The 19,119-nt window shown below is 32.9% G+C and overlaps 2 protein-coding genes across 7 annotated transcripts; both read right to left on the bottom strand.

Annotated features, from left to right (window-relative positions):
* Positions 874-10,049, bottom strand: LOC18599284 (biotin carboxyl carrier protein of acetyl-CoA carboxylase, chloroplastic). 2 transcript variants are annotated; one of them, XM_007029190.2, is made up of 7 exons: positions 9,660-10,046; positions 4,797-4,850; positions 4,537-4,703; positions 4,142-4,451; positions 3,956-4,027; positions 1,327-1,392; positions 874-1,229 (listed from the first exon to the last, which is right to left on the bottom strand). In XM_007029190.2, the coding sequence occupies exons 1-7, from the start codon at positions 9,804-9,806 to the stop codon at positions 1,206-1,208; spliced, it is 840 nt and encodes a 279-aa protein (XP_007029252.1). In that variant the 5' UTR covers positions 9,807-10,046; the 3' UTR covers positions 874-1,205. The 2 variants fall into 2 exon arrangements, with proteins under 2 accessions (XP_007029252.1, XP_007029253.1); XM_007029191.2 differs by lacking the exons at positions 874-1,229; positions 1,327-1,392 and adding an exon at positions 3,226-3,429 and having other exon boundaries at positions 9,660-10,049.
* LOC18599282 (protein KRI1 homolog) lies at positions 12,034-17,909 on the bottom strand. Of its 5 annotated transcripts, none has more exons than XR_001928083.1 (4): positions 17,571-17,909; positions 14,308-16,107; positions 12,864-14,049; positions 12,034-12,779 (listed from the first exon to the last, which is right to left on the bottom strand). XR_001928083.1 is itself a non-coding variant. In XM_018121518.1 (3 exons), the coding sequence occupies exons 1-2, from the start codon at positions 17,841-17,843 to the stop codon at positions 14,341-14,343; spliced, it is 2,040 nt and encodes a 679-aa protein (XP_017977007.1). In that variant the 5' UTR covers positions 17,844-17,909; the 3' UTR covers positions 12,034-14,049; positions 14,308-14,340. The 5 variants fall into 5 exon arrangements, 2 of the variants coding, with proteins under 2 accessions (XP_017977007.1, XP_017977008.1); XR_001928085.1 differs by having other exon boundaries at positions 12,034-12,757; XR_001928084.1 differs by having other exon boundaries at positions 12,034-13,025; positions 13,281-14,049.

Genomic DNA, 19,119 nt, shown 5'->3' with positions numbered 1-19,119 from the left:
TCATAAATTTTTTTAATTTTTATTTTAAATTAAATAAATTTTTTAAATTAATAAAAATATAATTACCTTCGATTAAGTAAAATTAATCATTGATTTTAAGGGTTTTTTAGCCCACAAGTTCTTAAGATTGTACTAGCAAAACATGCACAAGCAATAAAACATGTCTCGCCTAGACATGGACGAGATTAAATTATTTTAATTTTATATTTTGTGATGCATGAAAAACTCTTTTTCATGTAGAATTTTAAGCGAGGAACAAATGTAAATGCTTGATTTTGTTTTTTAACTTATTGTTTCTTTAAAAATTATTTTATAATATTTATAAGGTTATAAAAAATATAAAAAAAACAAAAAACAAATATATGATATAATTAAAAGATTTTTCACTTAATCTTTTATCAAGATACAAACGTGAATGTTACTCCTTTAATGATCTCGTAATGAGTTCAAGTAATTGTTATCTATTATGTCCAATAAAACTCTTTTCAGTAATCATTATCTATTATGTAAATAATTTTTTTTTTTTGTAAAATGACTCATTATTTATATTAAAATTTACTCTTGACAGCTCATTTGAGCTGAATAGGTTTTCTTGGTCAAAATAAATACATTTTCACTCTTTTAACTCTTTCTTTAAATACTCTCTCAAATTCTCTTATACACTAAACCTGCCACAACATTTTGGACTTCAAAAATTATTCCAATCTTACTCTTCGCTGCCTTCAACACATCATTTTACTTATTTACATCACTTCCTCTCTCCTTATCCAAGAACCCCTCTACAAAGTTCACCGAATCAGAATTTTGCTTAAGCCAATTCGAGCATGAAATATTATAAATTAACTCACTCATCTATAGAATATACAGGGTATAAAACTAGAAATGTATAAGCAAGACCAGACTACAGAAGACGCTCGCCCTTCATTTATTAGTCTAATTAATGAAATCCAAATTTTGGAAAAGCGAAAAAAAGAAAGAAAGAAAGAAAGAGAAAAAAAAAAAAAAAAACTACTTCCAACTGAAGTAATAATCAAAAGTAGACATTTCATAATGGTAACAAGTCATTTGCATCTCCACCAACTCAAGCAAAACATTCTATCACAACCAAAGCCGCAACTCAACATTACCAAGGAAAACACAAAATCAGCCTGCCCTCCCTAATTTTTACTCCATCGTTTGGCTTTGCCTACTCAAGAGTCTCAGTTTCAGGGTTCAATCACGAACAGAGGCTGTAAAGATGATAAACAAGACTATCAGGGCAACAAAGCGAGGATATATACATATATATATATATTGTGAAATCAGGGTTGTGCCAAGAATAATCACCATGTCAACGCTAACTGACTTGCCATCTTCTACAAGGATCTCAACGATGGTTCCAGATTGATCAGCCTAAAGAAATTACAATTACAATTTTGCAGTTACAGTCAGTCACATAACAGACAGTTCGAAAATTTCATAAACTGTGGATGCAACAAAACAGTCTTAGTTAAGGGCTGCATTACATATTACAGTCTGCTAGTGCTGTAATCAGAGGCTATAATCACTGGGTGCCCAAGCAAATCGAGTGCAGCTTTCAGGTTCGTTATTGAGAGTGCTCACTAGAAAATACTAATCAGAACCCTATGCCTTTCACTGGCTTAATCTCAAACATATAACCCATAAACCAACTAATTTAAGCCAATAGCTACTCATATATTTCCTAATGACTGAGACCAAAAGATAACAAGAAACAGTTTGCAATGAACCTCATTTAAGCACTGCCATCCACTATTAAAACTGCAACATGTTCATTAATAAAGTTTGGAACATTTTTTAGCTTTGAGAGGATAATAGATATCAGATCTCGTTAAGGTTAGAGTGTAATCAAGGAAGCATAACTGGCAATCTAAATGAAACCTGCAGCACAGTATCATACCATGATCACCAGAATTGCAGGGTTTAAGTTTCAGTCAAGCTTGCCTCAAGTTTCAGTTAGAACTTTGTGCCTTAAGCATTCGAAAAACCTAACCAGATCCTAAAAACAAACTTCTTGATGTCAATTACATGAATCTTTTCCTTCCATTCTGCCTATTTTAAAGCATACTCTTGTCCGACACTTAACATAATCTTTTTCACTCTTTTTTGCAACTTCTATTAAAAATCATTTTTCATCCAATTGCATCTATATTGATGCTGCATATGACCAAATTCACTAAGCATCCTTTTTTCCCAGTTTATCTAAAGATTATGTCAACTTTAATTTTAAAAAATAAATAAATGAAGTCATTCTCCTTCAATCTTTTTCTTTCTTTTTGGCATCTTAACATACATCCATTTCAATATTCCCATTTGGATCACACTCTTTTCATACTCATATTCTCCACCTACACAACACTTCATACCATAAAGCATTACTGAGGATACAAAAAAGCTTTTAACATAATTTCAACTTCTGAGGTACTTCCAAATTTCATCACCCATTTAGCGCAAAAAGTCTCTCTTGTTGTTATCATTTATCTACAATTTTGTCTAAAAGTCTCTTTATATACCAAAAAAGATTGCACTCAGGAATTATTGACCATCAATTCCACTCTATATTCATCTCTCAGTTTTTCATCAATCATTCCACATACTCATCTTGGATATTTTTGAATATTTCCAAGGTTACCATTTTCGTGATTATTAAAGCATTCAATATGAAACTAACTAGCCATTTTTGACTGGCCTAGCTTATATGTTTGTATTAAGGTGAAGCCCAAATCCCTTATAATGTGAGATAACTCAACTCAACCAAGCCATAATCCCGGATTAGTAGGGCCTGGCAACATGAAATCTCTTTCTCTACTGTTCAGTTAAGGGCTATATGGCGTACAGTTTTGTATAGACACTCTGAGACCAGATCAAAGCCAGGCTAGGGAAAAACCAAAGTTATAATTGATTAGGCTGGCCACATAGTTAAACGGGGAGGCTACAGACAGGAGGCGTCAGGTATAGCAGCTGCCTCTGACATCATTTTGAAGCAACCAATGTAAAATCATTCACCAAAACATGAAGTTCCAACATAAACATTAGGCCAAGGTGAATCCCATGCCTTCCGAGATGTAGCATAGACAATCTAACAATGACAACTTGAGCCTAAAAGAAAATTTACTGTGTCTTCAACATATCTAAATGGGTTATTTTGAATAGTATTAGGTAGTAAGGTCAATTTTATAATTCATAAATTTATATGTTGATAAATATTTCACAAAGCCAATTCTCTAGGAGGTGAAGGTTGAGAAGACAATTCCATCTTAAAATTTGATAGTTATGAATATAATACAGAGACTTTCTCTCCTAGACAGAGTATTTTTGACAAAATACATAGGCACAGACAAGAACTAGACTGTATTAACTGAGCATCTAAGTTGATATTCTCTTCTCCCTCTCCTTAGTTTCCCATTATCTCTGCATCCAAAGCACTATAAACCTTAGCAGGGCCACAGCCACCGAATTCTTTAGCAACAAAAGCCACAGCCAACATTAATCCAAAGAAAGTACTTAACCAGATTTTTTTTCTATAAAATAATGCATGAATGAGCACTGATTCCATACTCCTAACCCTAACAATACTGCAAGCTGCAGCGGCATTGATTTTTATGAGTGAACAGGACTTTTTTCCAATATCTTACATAAGCTGTCCTAACAGCCTTTATACCAAATATGATTTTAGGACAGTAACCTTAATAAACACATTTATGATCTAATTCCTGTCCACGTTCCAATATGCAAATTAAAAGGCATTTCAAATATCAAAGAGCTTCAGAGTTTATCTCCAACTTTCTTTAGCTCCATGGTTCAGACCTAAACTAATAAACATTATTCCATAATGCAAATTCTATGATGACCAATAACTGAGGAAAAATTAAGAAACAGTAATCTTTGTACGACTACAATCATAATATCTTTTCTAGGCAGAAAGAATAGAGCTTACTTCTATTTCATTCATCAGCTTCATTGCCTCAATAATGCATATGACCTGACCCTTCTGCACTTTGTCCCCAACCTACAGAAAAAGCCTTTCATATAAGTCCACAGAGAATCAACTGCAGAGACATGATATTGACACGGTAGAAATGTCATCAAAATCCAAGCAAATCAACAAGTATAAATGTTACACCTTTACAAATGGCGGTTCACCAGGAGCTGGATTTCTGTAGAATGTGCCTGCCATTGGACATTTAAGAGGTGGAAGCGATGATTTGGCTGACTTAGGAGCAGCCGGAGTTGGGGCAGGAGATACTGGACCAGAAGGTGCAGGGGCAGGGACAGCTGGGTTTGGAGGCATTACTGGTGGTAGAGATGGTGACTGCATCATAACAACTGGAGCTGCAGACGGTGGTTGGGACATGGCCTCCTTTTTCCGGATTGTCAGTTCACAATCAAGTTGTTTCAGTTGCAACTCCACAATATCTCTTGAATCAACTAGCCTACAACAAGACAGTAAAAACTATTGCATTGAGCATACTAAGGGGTAAAGAAAAACAGCACACAATCTATCAAGGAACAGCATACTTGACTAGACTTGAAACTTGATTAAGGAACTCAGAGATTGATTCTTCTGTGGCCAAAGCTGGAGGAGATGCATCACTTGATGGCTTAGCATCCTTAGCTTCCGCTGTTGGAGGCCCTGATTTGTCTGGAGATGTAGCTGAAGCTTTTGATGATCCATCTACGGAAACCTTGAAGGCAACAGATGATCCCAAAAGTGTGTCCAGGAAGGAACGAAAATTTGAAAACAGATCCTCTAACCAAAACCATTTAAAGAAGCTTACCTCATTCAATTGGGCTTTCACCACTATGGAACAGTTCTGACTATGCTGCAAACCCTACAGTATAGAAACCGGCAAAAATTTCAATCCAACATAGAAAACCAGGAGTTGAAAGACACTTAACTGAAAAAAAAAAAGTTTCAGCTAGTTTTTTAAACATCTCCAAGTGAATATGTAAATTCTGTCAAAAAGCAAAATCTTTTAGGTCTGTACAAGGAGACAGATGTCAAGTTTCAACTTCTGATAAGCCCATCATTATCAATATTTTATTGCATGTATGACCTCCACAATACATAATAAGACTAGAAAAACCAACTGCTTATTTGCAAATAACTCTGTTGGTTGAGAGTGAGAAAGGAGAGAGAAGATCATCTTGTCAGACTTAATGGAAAACTTCACCACATCTTATTTTGCATGCTAAAAATCTGCCAACCACATTGGTCTACCATAAAGGTTTCCAGCTGCATGTATTACCTGCTCTTTATTTAACTGATCATGGATTTGTATGGCATTGTGATTGTGTTATTGGAAGCATTAAACGCATCCTAAATATGTCATTTAACTTTGCACCATGATGTATGATACTGTCACCATGTCAAAAGAGGTGAACATGTCATTTTATTCTAAATGTTCTAAACTAGTCCTTCAAAGAAAATTATCCTCCTCTCAAGATTTATCATGCTGATTATTCCAATAATATTAGATTGTGCGGTCAAAACTGCAGATTTCCATGTTTGTTTTCTCGTAAGTATGACTTAAATTATAAAAATAAATATATAGATTTATGTTTCATCTAATAATAACTATAATTTCACATAGGAACTGAAATATATAACCATCCCTGGTGTCTCTCTTTGTCTGCACCCTGTATCATTCCACCTCATGTTTATTACCAAAAATATTATTTAAATAATAAAAAAAAACCTATAATTGCACAAAGGAACTGTAATTTATAACCATTCCTGGTGTCCTTTTGTCTCCAGCCTATATCATTCCACCTCATGTTTATTTCTAAAAACATTATTTAAATAGTAATAATAAAAAAAGAGCCACCTTACGCAGAAGACTCCCACATTACCCTTTTGCCATCCCTAACTTTTGGCTTAAATTACTTTTCAAAAAACAAACTTTCGGCTTAAATTTTTTAAAATATGATATTAACATATTAAAAGGATATGTACTGGTGGAACAGATAACTATTTCACTATGCAGTGATTCAAACCACGTAATATATATGTATACATACAAGGAGCTATTCGAGAATTCTACACTTTATCTTAACAAAGAAAATTAAGTTCTAATTGGACGCCCTTCCCACTTAAAGATGGATAATACACATAAGATTTAAAGGAAAAGTTTCATAAATCAAATGGATGCTTCAAGAAGGTCATTTTTTAAGTTCAACTCTGTAATAATAATGGCAATGGTTATATAAAGAATTACCTTTACTTGTTAAACATGTAAATAATGCTAGGCTATGTTGTTGGTCTCAAGTGTAGGTGTTGCACATAAATGCATGTCTAACAGAGACACGCTTGACATTTCGCAAGTGCTGACTTATTTGGAGGTTTATACCCAAATGCCCATATTCAATCAAAGAATACGATAAATTTCCAGCACAGATAAGTAAAATGATGAATAGATAAGATCACAAGTCCTTCCTCAAGAAAACCACATGGCAAATTACAAAGTTTTTATTCAGATTTCAAACTTTTTTCATCATTACATAATTATATTCTTAATTATGTTTGCCTTTAAGTAAACCCCCATTATTTACTTGGACCGTATGTTATGCAGTCAAGCTACATCTTTGATATTAGTATTACACATGACTCCATCTTAACTCCCACTATTAACTTCTTAAATCAATGAATTTCTACATTTTAAATTTTTAAATTAGTGTTCATGTATCTCATGCTCACAATCTATTAAAACATGTAAATAGTAAACAATTTACTGCACTTTCTTCAATGATTTCAATCTCATGCATCTAGTGTATTTTATATTTTGACAGTGATCCTCATGCACAATAAAGGTTTCAGACGAGTTTTGGACCACAAAAAATCTAGGCAAATACACGTGTGGAGTGTCATTCAGTTAAAGACCAGCTTAAGTATAGTCAACTAAGCTAATAGAATTATGTTGAAAATGAAAATGAATTGACGTAAATTCAATAATAGACTCAACACTTCCTTAATACGTAAAAGGTTAACAATGTCCTTAAATAGAAATCATACATGTAATGCATTCTTCTTACTTATAAATCCTAAAAAGAACAGCAATTTGTAGACTCCTTGTTAAATTCTCGGTATAATATAAGATAAATAAAAGCACAACTTATCTGATGCAATAGATGATAAGATGACTTCTCTAATGAATATGACCAAATGGGTCTTAAATACATGAAAAGAGTTAAAACATTTATTAGATATCAATAATTGATTATCATTTCTATTGCTTTTTAACAACTATCTCTAACAGGAGTACTGAATTTGAGATTGTACTGCTAAATAACAGCCCAATAAATACCAAATTGAAGTCATCCTAAGAACAAGTTGCATGATTTTTTTCTATTGTAGTGCCTAAAGAACATTATACTCTTTATCAGTAATTTCTTTTACTTCATGAAATTCTAAAATAGTTGATCATGCAATGTACCCTTGTAATGGAATTTAGCAATTAACAGATTATGCTGATTTTTGGTCAAACTTCCAAGAATGAAAAACATAAAAAATGCTTTTAAAACTGGTAGTCGCTAAAACTAAAGAAGCAATGAAGCTGCTTTACTAGCTCCTCAAATAAAATACTGCCATGAACATTCTATGATCCTACTAAACCAATAAAGCTCCAATACTATAAAATCTTTTTGCGTACTAAAACTTTGGTTTTAGTCCTTTGAAGTTGACACATAATGCCTTGGTGCTTGAAGTGAAGTGGCATATCTGAGTTTGATTTATAAAATGTAAATGAATCTAAAGCATCAAATCTCAGTTATATATTAGTATATATATGGTCACTTTCCTAGCATGTACATTTCCTTTAACTACCTTACACATAACTAGTTTCCAATTTGTATTTAGTTTCACACAGACTCTTACAAAATGTGTTTGGCTTAAATTAATGTTTACTATAACTGAACTAACATGTCCAAAAAAAAACGAGAAAAGAAACTGACAAGTTTTTTTATTTGACGAAAGATGCATAAGTAAGAGACCACTGAGAAATACTTAGGCTTATGGTTGCAAATATAACATAAACAATGGTGTAGACATTATGCTAAAACAATAACCTTTCACTGCTGCACTTATTCATAAAATTCTTATGTTACACAAAGGTGCACATACGTAGAGATGTCAATGGGTACCCTCTAATTAGATACCATCCATTACCCGACCCAATTAAGTAAGATTAAAGTACCTTATAATTGGTTCAGGTAGTAAACCAACTAACCATCGAGTAGTAGTCTTAGGATACCCACTCCCTAAACCCAGTTATAAATTATGATTTTTAAAATTATATTTTAATTTTATATATTAATTTTGGTTTATGAATTCCTCATGATTAATAATATTTGCTAAAAACTAATTAATTTTTCTAAATAAGATTTTAAACTTTAAATTTTTTTAGGAAATAAATTTTATTTATTTATTTAATTTTCATTAATAATAAACAAAAATATTGATTTTTAAATTTATTTTAATCGGGTATTTAACGGGTAGGGGTATTTAACAGCTTGCTAGAAAATTTAATTAAGCATTTATGTTCAAGTACCTTATCAAATAATCAAGTTCAGGTCAAGGTACCTAAAAACTAATGGGTACCCTACCCATTGACATCTCTACACATTCAACTCATAGCAAACAAAATTACAATTCTAGCACATAGAAACACGACATATCACGAAGCGAGCTGCTTGAAAATTCATGGAAAGAAAGCACCAGCATCAAAACTCATATGTTTTGCACTTTCATGGCCAAATGACAAAAGCACTAGACCATGCCGTGAGGTGGCATGCAATTAGTTGTTGTGGTAGGAACATGGACAAATCAGAAAAAGGAACTAATTTTATTGCTTCCCTCCCCTACTTTTCTGTCTATTCCTAGATCATTGAATAAACTTCTTTTTGATTTATAACACAGAACAATCAAGAGAAACAAAGTAAATAAATATAGCTATTTAATTACAAACTCATAGAAAAATAAGTTTTTCAATATTTTTCCTTTTATTCCTCATTGCCACTTGCTTTCTCTTTTCCAAATATTGCTAGAAAAGAAATTTCATATTTGCTTAAAACAAGATAAAATGCCACACACATTTCAACATTTTTCAATTTCAAAAAAGTTAAGATATCTATTTGTAATTCATCAAAAATATTGCTTACTTGTATATCCAATAATAGCAACCAAAGCCTAAAATATTAGGCCTCTATACATACAAAACAGCATTATCCACATTTCCAAAAGCGAGCAAAATAAAGACAAAGATGAACAATAATCTTCTCTTTTCTATGCTACTAATTTCATCAGAAAAAACACATCGAATCAAGTTTGAAATTGTTCAAACAATAGAGATCAGAAATCTACACTCCACTTCTCTCAAACTTAAACATAGAAAAAAATCTAATCAAAGATTCAGAAAAATTAGATTTACTATCTATTCCAGCTCCCGCATTTGGCATCAACAGATTCTAAGCCGCTAAAATTTTCATGAAAAATTATTAAAATAAGAAAGAGAGGGAATTTAGAGTATTATTGTTACCTTGGAGAAGAGTTTAAAATAAGAAAGAGAGGGAATTTAGAGTATTTTTGTTACCTTGGAGAAGAGTTTAAAATATGAAAGAGAGGGAATTTAGAGTATTTTTGTTACCTTGGAGAAGAGTCCGAAGTTTGGCTTCGGAGAGAAGCGGAAGGAGACCTTCGAGAGCGGAAGGTTAGTAGAATGAGGCAAGGTAGCGGCGGTTTTAGCGACGGAAGAGAAGGAAGCGGAGGCCGTTGTTGAGAGAGAAGACGCCATTTATTTGTTCAAGAGACAGACAGAGAGGAAAAGAAATGTCTCTGTATTCGTAGGAGAGAAAGGAAAAGAAAAGGAAACGAGAAAGAGAACTTATAAGAGAGAGAGAGAGAGAATGAAAGAGTTTGGGGGAATCCGTCGAGAAGAGGGGGGAAGTGCATGTGTTTAGTTATTCCTTGGGGTCGATGAAATCGAAGAGAGAGCGGAGCAGGAAGTCAGGGAGCAGCGGGAGAGATTGGAGCATACGCGCTTTGGGTTGCCCTTGCTGCCGGCACGTGTTGGTTTTCTGGAGTTTTGCTAACGGGACAGGAGTTCGTTGCTCAAGATGCGTTTTCCACTTGACACCTGTACATTTTCTGGATCAGGTTGTTCGTTTTTTTGTCTTCCTTTCTTTCTCTTGCGACTTCATTCTTTTTATAGCATGTTTGGTTAGTCATTCTTCCTTTATTTTCAAAAAATTTTAATTTTTTTATTTAATTAAAAAATAGTCTAAAGAATAATCATTTCATAAGAATGGTTATTCTTCAAAATCTTTCAAAATCAAAAAATAGTTAATACCATCTTCTCTCTCATAATATTAGTTATTTCATTGAAGAATAAAATCAAAAATTGAAAAAAACAAAAATACTCTTTATAAGTTTAAAAAATTATAATTTTATTTATATAAAATATTATTTTTTTCTCTCTCCTCTTTCTCTCACTTAATACCAACTTTTAATAAAATATTAATATTAAATTATAAATAAAATATTAATATTTAATTATCAATTATTAATAAAATAAATTATAAATTAGTATTATTTAAAAATAAATAAGCATAATATCATTTAAATTATACAAAAATATTAACAATTAAGTCATCAATTATTAATATTTTAAATAATTTACCAATTATTAATATTTAAAAAATAAAATAAAATAAAAATTAATCATAATAATATTTAAATTAAATTAAATATTAATATTTAAATTATNCGTCAACATAAATATCAATATATAATAAATTTCACAATGTAATGAACAATAATACTTACAATTATGTCAAATAAAAAAAAAGCAACATATGTACACACTTACTAGTAAAAAACAAAGGCATTCTTAGGTCACTTTGGACGACAAGATTTGTTAATGACTTGGCCTTTGTTGCATCTATGTTTTCATGGTTTTCACCTTCTTCCAAAACGAAATCCATGCAAGAAGTTTTTGTCATAGTCTCAACATCTCTCATTATTGTTGTCACACCTTTTCTAACAGTCGTATCTGTAAAACTGCATTACAAAGTAAATATAACTAGCCTTAAACAGGATTATGAATTGAATAATTGTTATGACAAACATCAATAACAAATACCAAAACATAAATTAAAAAGTTATACAACAATGATGTTCAAACACAACTAGATTTTTGTTAACTTATAAACCATATTATTTTTAAAAAATCTAATAAAAATAAATAGTCATATAAATAATAAAGGGTATTTTTATCTTTTTTATTTTCTATTCTTTCTTGTTTTAAAGTTATTGTTACCAACTAAATACTGTAATAAGTTATAATAATTATTCTTATCATATTCTCTTTGTTGTACCAAATTAAGTAATAATTATTCTATTCTATTCCCACATAATAACTATTCTATTCCATTCTTGTTTATTCCGCTAACCAAACGTACCATTAGGGTTTATGTTGAGGGATTGGAAGCTGAAATGCGTGAGATATGAGAAACAAGGTCTGTTAAATTTATTTAATGTATTATTTTATCAAATTCAAAAAAATAATAATAATACATTATTTATAATAGGAAATGTCCTTTTGAATAACATTGTTCTAAAATTATAATTAAAATAACGTTTGATAAATTTAATGTAAAATATAATGAAACATTTCATAATATTTTTGTTTATTCTAAATTACATAAAAGCTCAACTTCTTTTAAGACTCAATCAAATTCAATCGTAAGTTCTAAAATTAAATAGAGAAACCTCTTACTAATTGGAAACAGAATGAAATTTACTTTTACTTTTAAAACAAATGAAATCAAATGGTAAAATAATTAAACTAAATAGTAAGAATGAATGCCAACAACACAAAATTCTTTTCCTTTTTTTTTTCGGATAAAGTGAATGATATATTTCTACTTATAAAATGGTATAAATTTAAATATGAGCAAATTGACTGCAAAACTATAGTTATAAACAAAAAAAGAATACTATAGTATAAAAGGGGAAAAACAAAAAGCAAAAGCCCTTACTCCTATCTAGAAGGCTTGTTTCCATTGCTAGTGTGAAGGTCTGAACTTTCCATTTTATTTACATGAATGTGTAGAAATATAACAGTATCTGCCCATTTTGGCTATTGACCAAACAACAGTCTAAACCTAGAAAGATATCAAGTGCACGAAAGCAGCTGTCTTAATCTACTCACCCTTCTGGCCATCTCTTTCTTCTTATTATCTTGCCACTGAATCATTGCCGCAAATGTCAACATTTTACCCTACATGGTGGGGCGCAAGAGAAGATACGAATCATCTGTAAAACAAATCTAATCCTTCCAACTATACATGCATCAATTACCAGCTTTAGTCCCCAGGATAGTGTTTTGTAATTTTTACTCAGGATGCAATGGCAGATTGTGCAACGACACGAGTTCGCCGAGAATGGAGAAGGATCTTTCCAAGCCAACAACCCATTATCGTCAGTGCAAGATGTTACTGGGTGCAAAAAAATGCCAACTCCAGCTTCTCATCATGCCATTCTAGTGTTTATCATCCCTGTCCTCACTGCCTTCATCCAGGTAAAATTCCAAACAGGAGACCAGTATCCTTTTCGGACGTATCCTGCAACCAGTTTAGAGTTTATGGCATTCCCCTCTTCAAAGCATGTTCATGCTTTTCATTTACTCATGACATTCCCTTTGGTTCCCTCTCTGTAGCCTCACTGACATCAATATAATGCTCCCTGAAACCATTCAATCAATCCTCTACACATTGTATGTTCAGCTTAGCAATTCAGCAAATATACAAAAGGATTCATCAAAGCATCATGCAAATGGTTTACGGTATACCTCATGCCCAACCATGCCATGCTCTGAGGATGAGTCCACTTTTGCCTCTAACTTTCATAGATGCAACCTTATATGATCATGTGAATGATATCTCGTTTCACGTTAAGCAATCATTTCTCAATCCTGTATGTGTGCTCTGTATCTCATTCTACCTTTCTCAATCTGCATTCGAACAATTGCAAAATGATATCCAGGCTACTTTTACGGTCCTACTCTGTTCTACAAACTGACATGCATTTTTTACTTCTATCATCTGCATTTAGTATTTCATTTTCAGTTCCAAAGATTTTTCTTCAGGGAAAACAAGACGAGGAAAAAAAATTTCCAGAGAAGGAATTTATATCTTCATATTTATTGAATCTCACTGTCAGCAAAATCAAAGGGAGAAGAGGCAGTTCATAAGCCAACATCATTTACCAAGGTAACAACCAATGACATTGTCACAATCGAAGGATAACATTCTCCCTTGCCTAAGTACCATACAGAAAAGGATGGGGCCTGGTCCCAACGCTTCAACACCCCTAGGGGTGAAAATCTTGCAGGGCTAAGGTTCTAATCGCAGCTCCTGCAAAATCCAGGCATTTGTCCACTTAAAAATAATTGCCTAGCACAAAAAAAGTAAAGTAACATCCAAATAGCATAGCAACCCAGAGGGGATCTAAAACATTTAGTAGATAACCTCAGGAAGATTGGCTATAGAAATATATGACCTTAGTTGGTTGACAAAAAAAAGAAGCATTTATAGCATAGGGCAAAATGTTGCAGAAGGCTAAACTAGAGTATCTTGATTTGGAAACTAGTAGTATAAAAATCAACAGGAAGTCATGAGAAAAATCCTAAACTATATAATCTTTGTCAGTCTGTCTGCCCAAAGGAGAAAAGAAAATGTCAGGCAGATATCCTCGACTTTCCCCTCCCCCCTCCTAAAAACAAAATGGGCAACTGCCAAGAAGGTGTTCCAAGTTCTCGTCTTTCAATAAGCATTGGTTTCAACAAGCTCTTTTGCATATATCACCTAAGCCCTTTATGAACCTCTCAATAGACTTCTATCTCTCACTTGTATGGGGTATGCAGATAAAATTTTGCATGCTCTGACAGTCTTCTCCTTTCTTTTGCAGTTCCCCTTGTTAATGCAGAGAAACAAGGACCAGCGCACAATCAAACCCAGTTTGTACCATTATTTCACCTACATATTGAGAAAAATTTTTAATTAATAGCCAATTCTTCAAACAGAAAAGCTTAGTAAGGTGTGCTACTAATTATCTGCATAAGAAAATCAAGTATATGACACAATCTCAACTTCCTCCATTAGTTTATTATAAAGAGAAAGGGGAGAGGGGGGGGGGAGGGGCGCAATTTAATCAGATACATCATAAAGAAACAACCCACAACAATAAAGTTTTTAAACATAAGTGAATAAAATTCTAATCTCACAAGGAAATACCTCTACTGACTCAGACCGAATTACTCTAGCTGGTCAGTGCTTCAGTTTGTTCTTCTTTGGTTTAGAAGAAATCATTCCATATGCCTTGCGCCTTGACTCTGATATGTTAGATGCTTGACGACGCTTTTTCTTGCCCTGGTTAGATAAATTCAGCATATTGCCATCAGAATCCTCCAATTTTGCTTTCTTATCTTCCTTGCCACCACCAATTCTTGAAGTCGATTGCTCAGCAGCATCTCTTGACCTCTTCTTACCAGCCTTTTGATAATTTTGCTTCTCCTTGAGAAGCTCCCTAATCCTCAATTTCTGCTGGTACCTCTTACTATTGGGTACCTTCCATTCCTTATCCGTATACGGGGCAAGCTTCTTCAAGGACACATACTGATTCAACTCTTTCTCGTCCAATGTCAATAACTCTTTAGGCTTCAACCCATATCTATTCGGTTTAGTCTTGACATATTTAAATCTCGTTTTTAAGTCTCCAATAGTATCCTCATAGTCCAAATTATAAAATTCCTCCCACATTTCCTGTAAAGCTTTCTGAACAATAGACAATTTACGCTTCCTTTTCCGCTTACCTTCCTCAATCTCCTCTTCCTTCCTTTCTTCATCATCTTCTTCATCTTCATTTTTGTGTTCTTTGCCCTCATCATCATCATCATCTTCTTCTTCATTTTTGAGTTCACCCTTCTCCTCTTCTCCCATTTCTTCTTCTCCTTCAGTATCATTACCCCCACCCTTCTGTAACTTGTGTTTATTCCTTTCCCTTGCAGCCAAGAACCCTTCATGAGACTCAAGCACATCCCATCCTTTAGGAAGTCCAAGCAACTCATCCTCTTTATCAAAGTCTGGTTTCTCAATTCCATCACTATCACTATTGAACTCCATATCATCATCATCATAATACTTCTCATCAAATGCAGCCTTCATCATCTTATCATACTCCTCAGGATCAAATTCTTCCTCCAAATCCTTAGCACTAAATGGACACTCCTCATCTCTCTTAATGCCTGCAATCTCCATAACCTTCTTCATTCTCTCCTTAATTTCTTCCTTCTTCAAATTCTTCAGATGCTTCAACTCCTCCTTCCTTTCCATCTCTGCAATCCTCATCCTCTCCTCCTTCCTCTCCCTCTGTACCTTCCTCTTGCTCTCCTTCTTCCTCACTGATCCCTCTACTTTCCTAGAGTACCCTATCACTCTATCCTCTGCATTCTCCTCATGCCTAAAGTTATACTCCAACTCATACCCCTCTTGCCTCTCAATCTCCTCTTCATCCCTCAATGCGTCATCCACAGCCTCATTATCAACCACAAGATCTCCAGCCGTCTTCTCCTTATCTATCCACATCTTATTCTTGAAAAACTCCTTCAAGAACTTCGTATTCTCATCCATTTTCTCATCTTCCCCAAAGTACTCTTCCAACTTCTTTGAAAACTCTCCATCACCCAAATCTTCTTTTTCCCCCTCATCCTTACCCTTTGTTTCCTTTACTCTCAAGAAATCCCCATCATCTTCATTGTCAACTTCTTCTGTTGCATCCAAAAGAGCCTTCTTTATCTCTTCTTGTTCTTCATCATAACTCTTTACCTTCTTTTTCAGGTCATTAACAGCAACATGCTGCTGAAAATCTGGACCTTCTTCCATTAAGTGTTTTGCCACCACATCTTTCAAATACATTGCCTTCTTATCTTTCTTTTCTTTCGGCTCATTTTCTTCTTCTTGTTTGCTGCTTTCATCATCATCAGACTCAAAAAGCTTGACATCTTTTTCCTTCAATCTGGGGTCATGGCTTCTCACCTAGGTTAGAACATTGATATTTCAAAAAGAATTCATTGATAAATTAGCCAAGCTTCAGTTTTCATACCAATGTAGTAAAAGACAACAGTAATCTCAGATTACTTACAAGTCCTCAGTTCAAAGCAAGTCAGTCAGCTCTAATTACAGGAATAAAAATTAAATAATATAATTTATGCACATCTTTTATTGTAGATGGAAGTGAAGGAAACTTGGAACTTTGTTTGTTGACATTAATTATGATATTCTTGATATTTGGAACACATTTAGCAATGTAATGGAGTAAACACTACAATGCTTATTAACAAAATAATATATTTTCCACTTACTAAACATAATACAAAGAATTTTCTTTGTCCTGTACATATTAATTATCTTTTAGAAATTAGCACCTTGCTTCACTTGGGGACGTGCTTTTGCACCTTGTGCCTCAGGTGATGTAAGGGTCCTAGCACTTAGAGTTCACCTTGTGCCTTTGACAACACTAGTGAGTTCAATATTTTGTAAATTTCCCCTTCTATTTGGACGGTTGAGGCCCCATATCCATGTCAACTTCAAGCTGTTGAATAGATGCTGATTCTAGATGGAAAAGGAAGAGTTGTAGTTGGAGTAACATAACTCCACCACCCGATGCACACGGGGCAAAAGAGGCACTCAACCGACTCAAATATCGTGCAGGCACATAATAAGTGCTCACTAAGTGAAGTAAGGTGCTAATATTATAAATAATATATTGGATAAAGAAAATTCTATGCATTGTATTTAATAAGTTAAAAATTATGATTTCACTTATATTGTTTAACGTGTTGCAAAGATAAAAATCATCATCAGAGATAGCTCAATGTTTTGTTCACTTCAATCTTCAACAAAAAAATTGTGCATGTACCAGAGCTAATATTAGCCTTTTTTTGACAATTAGAAGAAAAGCTGATAAATAAATTAAAAACTACAGAAACCAAAATGATACTTAGTTCAGGCACGCTTGTTTGTGCAATCAAAGGCACTTCTCCCAAAGGGGTGCAAGGCCTTTTATTTGCAATGCGCCTCATTGCCTAGGCATGTAACTTGAAAACACAGCTGCTGCATCCAATCCCATTTGTGGATCATTCTAGCAGAGTCCATTGCTAACTTAAATTTAACAACCAATTAAGAAGTGGAGAATTGATTAGACTCCTTCCAACTTTACAATTAAATAAGAAGGCAGATATGAAACTTGGCAATTAGATTGAAGAATTCTTCCATTCATTTGTGAAGCAAAGCCTACCAACACACTAACTAGTCCCAGTGCCTGAAAAACTTTGTACATTTATCTCACTGTTCGCTTCTTTCTTCATTAAAAAAAAGAAAAGTCAAAATAAAATCGTAAAAAGCAAACTCATAATCAGTTAAAAATCAAAAAGCGACAATACGACAACAATTAGAGTTTAAAATAACTAAAGAAGGTGTAGTGATAAGAAATTCCTCACCATTATTAAAGCTTTAAAGAAATCCTCATCTTTCTTTCTGAGTGTAGTTTTGTCATCAAAACCTTCATCCTCACCATCAGACGATGAAGAATCTTCATCTGACTCATCATCAGATTCTTCCACATGTCCTCTCTTCTTCAGCTCCTCGTACCTCTGGAGATCCTCCCGTTTCTTGTTGTGCTCGAATCTTCGAGCGTATTCTTTGTTGATTTCGATCTTCGATATGTCATCGTTTTGTGCATCTTCGTTGTCTTTGAATAGTTTCACACCCATTGTTTTTGGCTTTTGTCGTTCTCCCCTCTTTCACTGATTGCAGGGATTAGGTTTTTGCAGTTACTTGTAATAATAAAACCGTAATCAGGTTTTCAACTACGGGCGGGTCGACCCGTTTAAATTCGGATCTATAGTCCAACGTTGGTTTATTTACATTTTTAATAGCACATGAAACAATACTAACTACTAAATGCACTGTTTAAGTGTTTGCTTAAATTTTGAATTTTTTTTCTTTTGAAGTAATTTAAATTTTATTATAATAATACAACTACCTCTTTAAATTTTATCCATAATTCTACAAAGATTTATTAATACATATTTCGTTAAACAAATAAATCTTAATCAATTGTTAATATTTCGGTTAATTTAATGTTGTATTCCTTTTTAGACAAAAATGGTGTTTAGTTTTCCCTAATCAATGTCTTTAATCTCTATTTTTATTTTCAACTATAAAAATTTATTTACTAAAATAAAACTTATTTTTTTATTCCTTAACTTCAACCATAATTTTTTATTTTTTCTCTATTTGTATTTTTTATTTTTTAATTTATATTTTTAATAAAAATTTAATATATTAATAAAATTTAATAAGTTAAACATTAATATTTTATTTTATAATTTAAACATTATTATAATTAAAATTTTAATTTTTTATCATTTAAAAATTAATTTTTAAACTTTTAATTTTAAATCAATTTTCTTTTTTTCTTTTTTTCTTTTTTTTCCTTGTCGACTGCTAGAAATGTGACCGACATAATGAAACATCAATTTGATGCACCATGTAGTCGAATTTGACCATCAAGAGGCATCAAATCTGGCACTTCCTATGATTTGATCAGACCGTGGACCCTAGATCCAGCAACTCCTGTATCAAACTTTGCGAAAGAGCACTAAATCGATGCTTTTTTACCATATTTAGCCTTGGAACCATCGTTGTTCGTAGTTGTCGTGCTTACCTTCGCTAACGACTGGAGGTTAAAGAGAGAAAAAGAGGTAAGAATGTGAGAAGAGAGAGAAAGAAGTGAAAAAATGAGAAGAAAAAGAAAATATTTAAATGTTTAGAGTTTTAATTTTTCACATTTATAAATGATATTTTAATCTTATCAATTTTAAAAGCTATTCCCCAACCATAAAATAGTAAATACAATGATAAATAGTTAAGCTTTTTGGATGATTTTAAAAAATAGTCAATATTATAGTTATTTCTTGAGATAATTGCCAATCAAACGAGAAAAAAAATAAAAGATGAAAAAAATATAAACCCTTCCCCATATTA

The sequence above is a fragment of the Theobroma cacao genome, chromosome 5 (assembly GCF_000208745.1).
Source record: "Theobroma cacao cultivar B97-61/B2 chromosome 5, Criollo_cocoa_genome_V2, whole genome shotgun sequence".
Classification (NCBI taxonomy): Eukaryota; Viridiplantae; Streptophyta; class Magnoliopsida; order Malvales; family Malvaceae; genus Theobroma; species Theobroma cacao.
Note: the sequence above shows the minus strand (reverse complement) of the source record. Positions and strands in the feature narration are given on the sequence as shown.